Here is an 11,310-nt window from a genome sequence, read left to right as displayed (position 1 = left end):
GTCCCTGAATGCTGGAGGGGACTGGACCTGGCTCCTGTGCTGAAGTCCAGGGCAGACTTGGCCGTGAGTCTCTGCTGGTGTCACGTCTGTGTGACCTTCCCAGCACTGAGAGGCCCAGGCACCAAGACACAGGCCCAGCTGTATTAAATGGGGGCAGGGGGAGGAGCAAGGGAGGGGCAAAGGAAATGATTTTATATTTGCTTCCTACCTCCTGGAAGTAGGCTGGGGGGACCCTGGCTGATGGGGTTCAGGAGATTGGGGGGAAAGTCTAGGAAAGTCCTAGAGGGAACCCCCCAGAGTTTCCCCTAAAGGCACCACATGCAAGCACTTTTCCCTCTATGGTTTCTGAGAAGGAAGAGGCAGGTGTATGAGGCAAGGAGACAGGAGAACAGAGGGAAGGCAAGGCCTAAGCCAGGAAAATGTCCCTCAGTGGTTCTGGAAGACAGTCCCTGAGGAGGGGAGCTGGAGTCTGGGGAACTGGCCTCCCCATGTCTGTGCTGCTGGCATGGTGGACTGAATAGGCGAGAGCAGCTGGGAGCCATCAGGCGGGCTGCTGTCTGGTATCGGGGAGCAGGTTAGGAGACATGAGTCCGCCTCTTGCTAGGAACAGCGGCTAGCCTGTCTGCCTCCTCTGTGTCCTGACTCAACCAGCTTATTCACAGCCAGGCTGCCCCCTCAGGCCTGGCTTTACAGCAGGACACTATGGAGGCTCCTGCCTCAGGTCCTGGGGTCCCAAGGAGATGCCATCCTGTACACTTGCGTCTGCCTGGCCTGCCAGAGCCCTTGGCAGGGCTGGGAAATCCTCTGGTCGGGCAACAGCCTCCTATTTAGCAACAGCTCTCCTGGCCCAATGCAGGACATCCCTCAGGACAGGAGAGAAGCTTCATTCCCGGGGCCTCCCTGGGGCTTCTCAGTTTCTGGAAGGCAAAGAGCAGGTCCTGTGCTCCCCAGGTGTGGCTGGGGCCTCTCTCCTGGGAGGTCTCAGGATTGGAAGCTCTGGGGCCAGCTAGGAGCCTGAGGCACATAGGAGGCTGGTGCCCTCAGTCAGAAGGAGTCAGGCTGAGCTGAGAGCTGACTTGAGACCCTGCACCAAAGTTGAGCCAGAAGAGGGTCCCCATGGGCCTGGAGCCTGCTAGGGGCTGGAGGAGGACCCTGGATCTGCTCACACTGCTGTTTCCCGTTCTCTGTGAACTTCCTCCTTTTTCCTCTTCATCTTGCAGAAGCCGTGGAGGCCACAGAAGCAGGCGAAAGTGAACTGGGGCATGCCCTAGGCCAGGCTGGGGGCTGCTCACCAGAGATCTGCAGGGAAAGGCGGGGAGGCAGAGGGGGCAGGAGAGAGAAGCAAGCTGGGTTAGGGTTCGTCTGGAGCCCTCAGATCTGGCAGGAGTCACCGTCGCTCCCAGAAGCTGTCCAGACTCTGCTAGGCCTCTCCCACCACCAGGGAGGGCCCAGACCAGCAAAAAGTCTCTGAAACCTCCATGTTTCCTGATCTCTGGGGAGCTGAAGTCACTCCTCCAACTGGGCCCTGGTGAGCCCTGAGTAGGGCAGAGCAAGGCCCACCTGCCGCCTTCGCTCCCTCCCAGGCCCTCTGCCTCTCGGCAGACCACACACCTGTGGCTGGGAAATGGGGAGTAAAAAGCACAAATAAGCTCTGGCTTGTGCCACCTGCCACAGCTCCAGGTTTTCTGCTCAATCCTTTAGTTCACTTAGTCTGATGAGCGAAAGGCAGGACCTTGTGACCCTTGAAGACAGTCCTTTGGGGATCACAGCCTCTACCTGGAACTCAGCAGCGCTCTCTCCCCTTCCTAGCACTCCCCTTCTGCCCGGTGCCCTTGGCGAAGAGAATGCACTTTTCTTTGGTCACTTTAGAACATAAATACCAGTCCTCAGGCAAACAGACAGCAAAGAGTTCTTTCAACCAATAGACTATTTTATTGAGCACCTAAGCTGGCAAAGGGGACTGGGGTAGGTACACAGAGGTGAAGATTTGGTTCTTCCCTGGCACAAGTCTGAGATGGATTTATCCCTGCTGGGCCTGTGTCCCCCACCTCTGGTGGACAGAGCCCTCAGCACAGGAAGTAGGGCTCCTCTGGTACCTGGGCAGTCCAGCTGGGAACGGGAGGGGCTATGAGATCAGCTCTCAGACTGTGAGGATCTCTTTCCCCAGATACTTATTGGGGTCTCCCAGCCTCTGCCATCTACAGATTCCTCCTGCTCTTTCCTGCCCTTCCTTTGTCCCCAGGCCTACCCTGGAAGGGACAGAAGTGCCTCCAAACCAGCTCAAGTGGAGCAGCTGGGCACAAAGGAAGCACCCAGTGTGGGGGCCAGGCCTGCATCCTGGGCCAGGTTTGAATACTTCTCTCCTCAGGAAGAATCCTGGGAGCAGCGCAAACGCTATGGGAAGGAGGGAAGGCTATGTAGGAGGGTTTGGAATAAGGCAGCAGGAGGCACAGCCCTCCCCAGCCCCCTCTTGGCAACAGAAATTACATCGTAAGTCCCAGACCCTGGCCCAGTGCTTCCCCTGCCTGTGAGGAACCTGACATGACCCAGGTGGGGGCTCTCCAGACAGACCTACAGGTCTGGTCTACCCTGCTCCTTTGGACAAACTCCCTTCCTGGTCCTCCAGACGGAGCAGGGGGCAAGCCGCAGGCCCTTCCCAAGATTAGGGCCCACAGTAGAACCGGGTCTTGTCAGGCTCCTCCTTCCCTCACCCTCCCAGTGTCCTGCTAGCACAGCGAGTGACTGTAATTAATAGGTGCCCTGCATTCCCCATGGCCAGCTGGATGGGCAAGCCGCCCAGCCTGAGTCAGCATGGGTAGGTAGACTGGTTATTTAATCACCCGCCTTCCAGCACACCCACTCTCCTGAAGTATATATAGAGAACAGAGAGCAATCTCCAGGATATATATAGACAGAGCCGAGACACAACTACTATATTTCTAGATCTCTCTGTTGCAGCTATCTCTGGATCCCTCCCATGATAAACCTAGAGAGTCGGGGCTCTAAACTGGGGCTTAGGTGACCTGGGCCCTATTCCTGGCTCTGACGCCAGCAGGCTGTGTCGCCCTAAGCAAGTGGCCATCCCTGCCAAAGCCTTCACTTCAGTGTCCCGGGGGATTAACAAAGGTCTAATACTTGGGACCCAAAACTTAGATGGGGATTGGATGGGGATTGGGAATCCTCACATGATCAGGAAAAAGTGAGCAGGTATCCTTTCCAGCAATCAGCAATTGCTTTCCAGATACATTTTCTTTACCAGGGGTATAGGTGAAGGGCACCACCATCAAGGCATTCCCATGATTACAGGGAGCACATCTGGGGAGAAGTCAGGGGGTACCATAAAGCAGATGTGGGGAAGGAACTCATAGCTAAAACAAGTCAGGCAAGTAGTTTTGACTCCCCCACCCCACCCCAGGTCTAGGTACAACTTAGGGTGTCTGGTCCCCAGGGAGTATAGACCCCCCCTCCATCCTACCTCCCCTCCAATGCCTGCTCTTTCTTTATTTTTCTTTATTTATTTATTGTGGGACCCTTGCCGGCGGCCCGGGAACAAACCAGCGCTACAGAGGCTGCGGGCAGCCTCGCAGCCCAGCGCTCAACCGCTGCGCCACCAGGGGAGGCCCATGCCTGCTCTTTCTTTAAAACAGCAAAATGTACCCACTGGTGTGATGGTTCCTCCCCAGGGTCCTTTGGGAGAGATGAAAGCATGTCGACTTTTTGCTCACTGTAGGGAACTCCGGGATAGGATGGGAGGACTGAAGAGATGGATACACTTCAGAGGACAGATGACGTAAGCCCCTCAAGAGTTGGACTAGGGGCCCACATGAAAGCTGACTGCCTCACGGGGTTCCTGGGACCTATTTCTAAGGGCAGAGAAGGCCTGGCCCATCTTTGATGCAAGGTCTGCTAGGGGCGCCCCCAAGTATGTCTACTCTTTACTGCACAGGGCCACCTCAGGGGCCTGGAGATGAGCTGGGCACGGGCCTGGGAAAGCACCCCTTCCAGGTCAGTGGCCCTGCTATAACCCCTCTCTTCCTCCCTCTGCCCATTTGGGGTGCCCTTTCCCAGGGTGGTCTCTGTTCCTCTTTACGCTGCCCCAGCAGGAGTCTGTGGACTCTCTTCCCTACCTTTACCCCTTCACACTTGTCAGTGCTCCAGCACCAGCTGGGGGGCTCCCTGGAGAAGTCAGGTCCCGACGACGCTCCTCTAGCTATGCCCACTTGAACGGAAGGGAGCTGAATGCTGGAATGGACAGAGTCCAGGAGTCTTGATGACGCAAGTGAACCAGCACCTGCGTGCACGCCCCACCCATCTGTGCAGTCCCACCCTGCAGCTCCCCCTCCAACTTCAATTTTCATGCCTGAAGAACAGGAGGGGTCAAGGAATGGAAAAACAGACCCCAGAGACTCAGAACAGGAAGGACAGGGAGGTGGACATGGGACAAATCCCTGCCACCCCAGAGTTGGCTGTCTCTGACCGCAAGCTGTTGGCCCTAGTTTATTCCCCAGCCTCCTCTCCGGACATTCCCTAGCTCAGGTCCAAGAGGCCTGGGGCATGGGGGCAAAGCTGATTCCCTGCCCAGCCAGCTTCGTGGGAACCAGCAGAAGAGCTGCCAACCCACAGAGTTATCATCCTGAACCACCAGGAGACTCCCCAGCCTCCCTTCACTGGGCCCTCACCCCACTTCTCCCCTCCACGCAGACACCCTCCTAGGGTCCGCCAACAAATGGGGAGGTGGGTCTGAGATACGTGAAAGGACCACGCGGAAGAAGGCAGGCTCGAAACTAAGGTGAAGCAAGAGCCAGGGGATTCCAGAGTCCAAGCACCAGGTCCCAGTTTGAGCGCTATCCTCCACTAAAGTGGGCAGCGCATGGGGTGGGGGGGTGGGGAGGGTGCAGTTTGGAAGGTTTTTATAAGTGTTGGGACCTGCCAGGAATCCCCTGACCAACAAGGAAGGGATACTTTTCCTCCCATCCCATCTCCACACCTCTAAAACAGGAGCAGCTTCCATCAAGGCACCCCCATCTTTACTTTGCCCCACCCCCACCTCCAGGTAAAAGGCAAAAGTGACCCGGAGAGGAGGGGAGCCCCCTGCGTCGGGAACAAAGCTGAACCCTCCGCCCCCTCCCCAGCAGCCCTCAGCACCGCGCCTCAGTAATTAAAATATGAATTCACCTTCCCTCCCCGGGCCATTCATCACTGCGCAGGGAAGCAGCTGCGGCTTAGGAGACCGGATTTGGGGGATTAGCTCGGGCGGTGGAGCAGACACACCAGGAGAAAGAATTAAAAAGGAAGGGGTTGAATTGGGTTTTCTCTCCCCACCTCCTCCCTCTCCCTCTCGCTCCTGCTGCCACTGAGCCTCACACCCCACCCCTTCCCCCAAAGCCTGGCCTCTCTAGGTTTCTGGGAACTGTAGTCTGCAAGATGGTGTTGATAAACAGGCCGGCCAGGGGTGGGTGGTGGCACAAACTACAGATCCCAGGACTTCTTCCCAGAGTTGGCAGCAGCAAAGCTGGGCACAGGCCTCCAGTCTGGGAGAAGGCCGAGGTTCTCCTTGGAGATTAACTCCTTCCTGGCCTGCTTGAAACTGAGGCCTGGCCTCTACTTACTGGAATCTGCAGCCAAAGTCTTCTCTGCGTTTGAGGGCCTCAGAGGTCCTAGCCTGCCTGGGCCAGATGCCACCCCATACCCGCACCCCAGTTGCTGTTTCTTGCTTGTTTCCCTTATGAAGAAAGAGGGGAAGCTCCCCCCACTTTTCAAGACTACAAGGGCATTCAAGCAGAAATTCTGAGGGCATTATGGGAGTGAGAGGGGCCAGAACCTGCAGTCTTGAAATGTCCTTCTGCCCTGGCCTCCAGGGTCTTCCAGGCCTGCCAGGCAGAGGCTACCCCGCTTAGCCGTCACAAGCATGACCAGGGTGGCGTGCTCGGCGTGCGGAGCGGCTGGAAACCTGGTGGTCCATGCCGGGTATAATCGCTTTATTCAATTGTACCCGGACAGTCCAGACTTCAGTACCCAAAGGGCCACCAGACCAAATGTTAATGTTGTCCCCTTCTAGAGAGGGGACAGAGATTATGTTTGATAGACTTTGCATTTAGAAAGGAGCAAATTGTATTTCCAAAATATGGGACAAAAACAACCAAAAGATTCCCCTGAATCTCAGCCTTGTTAAACAGGCGCCCACTCTCCCAAGGGAGGCCTGGCTGCGTAGCTCTGTGCACAGTGGAAAGGGCTTAGGTTGCTCTGAATACTGAGGCCTCAGCTGTCTGCAGTAGGGCGCAGGGCAGCACAGCAAGCACTCTAATGTGCGCGTCCTCTGGGGAGAGAGGGCATGAGGCCAGCTTGCCTATTCAGTTCTGCTCAACAATTATGTGAAATATATAATTGCCTATCTTCACCATGCCTGCCCCGCTGGCAGCGGCCAAAAGACAAAGAATAGAAAGGAGCTATATCTTTGTAACCCCAGAAGCACCCCAGGCCAGTCCCAGCAAAGAGGAGATTGTCTAAGGCCAGCTGCTGAGTTGGGGGGTTTGCTGTGCCCCTACCTTTAGCTAGTCCAGCTTTCAGTCCACCCCCTTTTTCTCCCCGTTCACAATTCAATCAGCAACCCCGACGGAGTGCCTTACCCTGCTGGTGCTTCCCTGGCCCACTCTCTGGAGGGGTTCCTCTGTTCCAGTCCTCCCAGACCCAGCCTAGCACTGGGGACTTCCCCCAAAACTATGCAGCAGGATTCCTGAGAAAGACCCAGTTTGGGGGGCAAGAAGGGGACACTGCTCCAACCTGACTGTGCAACTAGGAGATTGGGAGCTGAGAGGAGTAACTCAGGTACCTGGATGCCCACAGAGCAGAGCAGAGGATGGAGAAGCTCATCCTGAGTCTGGGGCAGCAGGACAAGGGAGGTGTGGAAGGTGCTATGTCACCCCTGATCTCTGGCAGAGAAGCCAGAGGGGGTGAGAAACCCTGGCAAATTCTCATCCCTGTTTTTTCCACCATCTAAACTGGGGGGAGAGAAGTGGCCTGCATTAGCCTCAGGCAAAACCCAACTGACTTGGGCTTTCTCTTTGCTTCTACTATTGTTTTCATTCCCTCCCTTCTGCTCCAGCTGGAGAAGGAAAACTAGGAAAAGGAGTGATGGACAAAGAATGATTGGAATTGAGCCACAGGGCCACCTGTGGACACGCATCTTGGGAGAAGCACTTGGCGGTTTTCAGATCTCTTTCCCAACACTGCTGGCAGGCTCCGCTAGCACCGGCAGGCTGCAGGAGACCACAGGTCCATGGCCGGTGCTGCCCCCTACTAGCCATATGAACATGGACCTGTTTCCCAGCTCCCTTGTGCCTTAGATTACCCATAAGTAAAATGGGGTACCAACAGTATCTCTTTCATGCGAGTCAGATGGGTAAAATCGACCCTGATACACAGCAGGCACTGGGTAAATGCAGGACTCTAAGGCACTATAGGGAACTTGCCTTCTGACTCTCCATACCAAATACAGTCCTCTGATTCTTCAGTGGTCTATCCCAGACAGACAGGAGGCTGAAAAGGGAAGGAGGTGGGAGTGCTTCCTCGGCTGCTCCAGCCATACTGCTGCTTGATTTCCATCTGTTGGAGTCCTCCGGGATGGCTAGGATGAAGTTTGGCAGATTTAAATGGGAGGCTGGGTAGAAATAGGCCTGAGGATCCAAGCCAGATGAGTGATAGGCAGAAAGAACAGGGACAGCAGGTATCATCACAGACTCAGGAGGGCGTGCCTGGATAGGGCAGCAAACCAGGAGCTAGTGTTATAGGACAGGGAGAGGGGCAGCCCAAACCCCGCAAACCTGCCTATTCTAAATGGGTTCTGCCATCCGCCGCATCAACACAAAACATATGACACTTTAATGGGAAGGATCGCCTCCTCCAGGTCTCCTGGCTCCATCCTGCTTCCTTCCTCCGTCTCTTCCTGCAGCTTCTTCTCTTCCTGCTCAGCTCCACCCTCCCTTGGGTGGGGCAGGGAACCTCCCCCTTTCCTGGGGACCACCCTGTAGCACTAGGAGCCCTGGGTTCCAACTCACAGCCTTCCTGCTCTTATGCTGCTGAGGCTTCTCTCCTCAGTGGCTGGCCTAGAGCATGGAGCAAAGGCTAAAGTGCTACTGGCCCAGCATGTCTGAAAACTGGTGCATGCTGGGCCCCAATAACAAGGGGAAAGGGACTCATTCAGAGCCCTTATCCTACCTTAAATGTTTCCTTCCAGCCCCAGGGGGTAGCCCCCTCCAAGGTCACCAGTCCAGCCTTATTTCAGAGGGACAGGTTCAGACAGGGAAAGAGACTCTGCCAGGGCTACATGGCCTAGCCCCAGTCACTGGCTACCAGATCCCCTGCATGCCCCACCCTCAAGCAGAGTCCCCTTCTGTTGTAACCCCCAGCCTGGTCCTGTGTGTGTTGGGGGGAGGGTTGCAAGAGCTGCAGGAGCAGGAGCACGCCCCTCACTGTAGCCCATGGCTTTTAGCCCTACATGAATTTGGAACAGCAATCACATAGGAATGAAAAGCCATAGGCCACAGCAGAGCTGAGGGGGTCCAGCGGCGGGAATCTCAAAAGGAAGCAGGGAGGTGGGGGTACCTAAGTAGACCTTACTCCCTTCCCACCAGCCCCAGCCACCCACACTGCCTCCCTCAAGGTTTGAGGCCCCCCAGGTTACTTTCTCTCACCATACCCCACCACCTTCCCAGGCCCCAAAGCATTAAAGCCATCCCAGTAATGAGTTTCCAGTTCTGCTCCACAAAGGCCCCGCACAATGGGCCTCACTCCGGGGTATAGGAGAGGTGGCTTCCTGGCCATAAAGGACCTCCTCCAATTGCCTTAATTAGCCTCCAGCCCCCTGCCCGGGGTCCTTAACTACCCCCTCCCCAGGAGAATAAGGCCGGATCTTTCTTTGCTACTGCAGGCCCCCCATATTAGGCTCTCTCTTTACAAAGCTTAACCCTTTCTAGTCCAGGCACAGGAAGCAAAGCAGGCAAAGGAGGGTCTGGGTAAAGGAGAGCAGACAAAAGCCTGCCCTTTCTTTAGAAGGCTGAACAAGTTTCTTGGGCACCCTCGAGGCTGGGGGCTGGCCCACTTCCTAGACTAGCATGAGCAGCCACCAGCTACACCCAGTCCTGCATGGCCTGTGGGGAGTGGGGTCTCTGTCTTCAGGCCTAGACGGAGGCAGGAAAAGGGCCTGCGCTTGAAATCCCCACCAACCTAGGGCAACCGGCCCTGGAGCCAGCCCTGGGAGGTCCTGTGGGAGGGGGAACTTAGTGTCCTGCCTCTCGCTGGCAGGATACATCGTGGGCACAGGCATCTCCAGAACTAGGGTGAAGAGCTGAGTCGAGGGGGACCAAGGTTTCAAGACCCTGGAAAAATGTGTTCTAACCACATGTACTGTCCCCTTTCCCTCCCCCCATCATGGGTCAGTTATAGACAGCTCAGCCTTGGAGGACTGGGCCTCTGGGTGCTCCTGCTGCCCAAGGTCAAGGGATTCAGATCCTCAAGCCTGGCCTTGACCTTTCAGGGACCCCTAACAGGCTGGTAAGAGGCCATAGACCCTGATCAGGCCTAATCTCTGCCAAAGAGTGGCGGCAGCCCCTATCTCAGCCCTTCGTATAGCTTCGGGACAGGCTCACCGGCCAGAACAACCTCCTTTTACAGGGTTTCCCTTTCTCTCTCTCTCTCTCTCTCTCTCTCACACACACACACACACACACACACACACACACACACACACACACACTAGTCCTGCCCAACCTTAGGGCCAAACTGGACATCCTCCAACTTCCTAACTGAATTTTGGGTCATCAACCCCAACCCCTAAGGCCTCTGGTTCCCTTTTCCTTCTTCTCCCATGCACCCCCAGCATCCAGGTCGGGACCCATAGGACCTGCAGAGTGGTCCTCAAGTAGAATACCCTCAGTCCCCTCCTGGGCCAGCACTGGGGCCCAGGGGCTGCTCACCTGCTGGGCCGGGGGCCCCTGGCCCTCCATCTCCTGCAGAGCCACTTCCTGCCTCTCAGGCAACCTGGCTTTTTCTCCCTCACCCCCAGAAGCTCCACGCCTCAGGGAGGGCAGGCCTCCGCCCTCTTCCCGCCCACCACCAGCCAGGTCCAAGCTGAGCCCAACTCAACTTGACTCTAGTGAAGAGCTGGTGCCCCTCCCCCAGCCTGGTGGCCCTGGGTGTGGGGGCGGCGGCAGTCAGGTATTCCTTCAACCCTGACTTGGCCCTGGGTAACAAAGGTCTCATTGAGCCTCTGGCTGTCTGGTCGGTGAAGCACAAACCTCTAGTATCTACTTGCTTTTGATCTCGCTCCCGCTGAAGCAGCCATGTATTACTCACGTCCCCTGCCGGGCTATTGGTGTGAGGGGTTGTTTTGTCCCCTCCCCCTCCCCATCTCCTTTCTGTCCTTCCTTCCCCTGCCACTCCCCTCCAGCTCTTTCATGGTTTAATTTTTGGCAGGAGACCTGAGGTGACACCCCCCACCTCCGCAGCCCTACTTCTCCTCAACTGCCCCACACGCCTCCCCCCTCTGCATCGACTGCTCCCACATGTGTCTGTCCTTCTGCCTAGAAGCTCCTCAGTCCAGTTCAGGTCTGGTCATCTACTGACCTCATCTGGCGCTGGTCACAATAGCCCAGTCCACCCCAAGTCTAGCCACTAGGTGAATGGTTCAGCCCTGCCTGCCCCACCAGCCACCTGAGGAGCCCCAAGAAAGTGCCAAAAGGGTAGTCGCTGGGCAAGGTGTTTCTGAGTCCAGAAGGATTTGGGGGAGGGGAGGGTGACAGCCATCAGGTTCCAGGCAAAGGCCTGTCCTGGAGACCTCTTCTGCTCTCTCCAATACTGACTCTCTGACTCTCTGCTTTCCTGTGAGGGGCCAGAACTTAGTGCAAACCCCCAAAGACTCACCCTTTTCAAGCTGGGCCATCTCTACTATCCTTTCTCCTTTGGGGACACCCCCAAACTTTCTTCAGCTCTGTCAGGGGCTGCAGGGGTAGGACTGGGGCCTGGGTAGAAAGACACCTCACAGGGCCCCTGGGAGGGTCTCTCTGGCTTTCCCGCACGACGCCAGGACAGGCCACTCCAGGGAGACAGTCACCTTTGAGGGCTGAGCTTTCCCCAGAAATGCCAACAGATGCTGAGAATTCCCAGGGCCTGACTCCAGAGAGCCCTGCCAGTCCCCCATGTCTGCCACCTGTGGCCTCTCCACCTCCAGTTTCCACCCCTCCCTGCCCCTCAGGTACTCCATTCAGCCCAGCCCAGGGTTGGGGAGATTCTGCCAACAGAGGCCCCTTTCTTCCT

At 56.4% G+C, this 11,310-nt stretch overlaps 1 protein-coding gene across 1 annotated transcript; it reads right to left on the bottom strand.

The window, feature by feature from the left end:
* Window positions 1-300: 300 nt before the first annotated feature.
* On the bottom strand, window positions 301-9,993 carry BLACAT1 (BLACAT1 overlapping LEMD1 locus). Its single transcript, XM_054690284.1, has 2 exons — window positions 9,972-9,993; window positions 301-1,299 (listed from the first exon to the last, which is right to left on the bottom strand). Exon 2 carries the CDS (start codon window positions 1,262-1,264, stop codon window positions 1,163-1,165), a length of 102 nt encoding a protein of 33 aa, XP_054546259.1. The 5' UTR covers window positions 1,265-1,299; window positions 9,972-9,993; the 3' UTR covers window positions 301-1,162.
* Window positions 9,994-11,310: the final 1,317 nt, after the last annotated feature.

The sequence above is a fragment of the Talpa occidentalis genome, unplaced genomic scaffold (assembly GCF_014898055.3).
Source record: "Talpa occidentalis isolate TD23 unplaced genomic scaffold, MPIMG_talOcc4v2.1 talOcc4.8, whole genome shotgun sequence".
NCBI classification, from domain to species: Eukaryota; Metazoa; Chordata; class Mammalia; order Eulipotyphla; family Talpidae; genus Talpa; species Talpa occidentalis.
The sequence above is the reverse complement of the archived record's forward strand: the minus strand, read 5'-3'. Positions and strand labels throughout refer to the sequence as shown.

Coding starts and splice junctions, on each gene's coding strand:
- BLACAT1 (XM_054690284.1), bottom strand. CDS start 1,264: ATGCCCCAGTTCACTTTCGCCTGCTTCTGTGGCCTCCACGGCTTCTGC.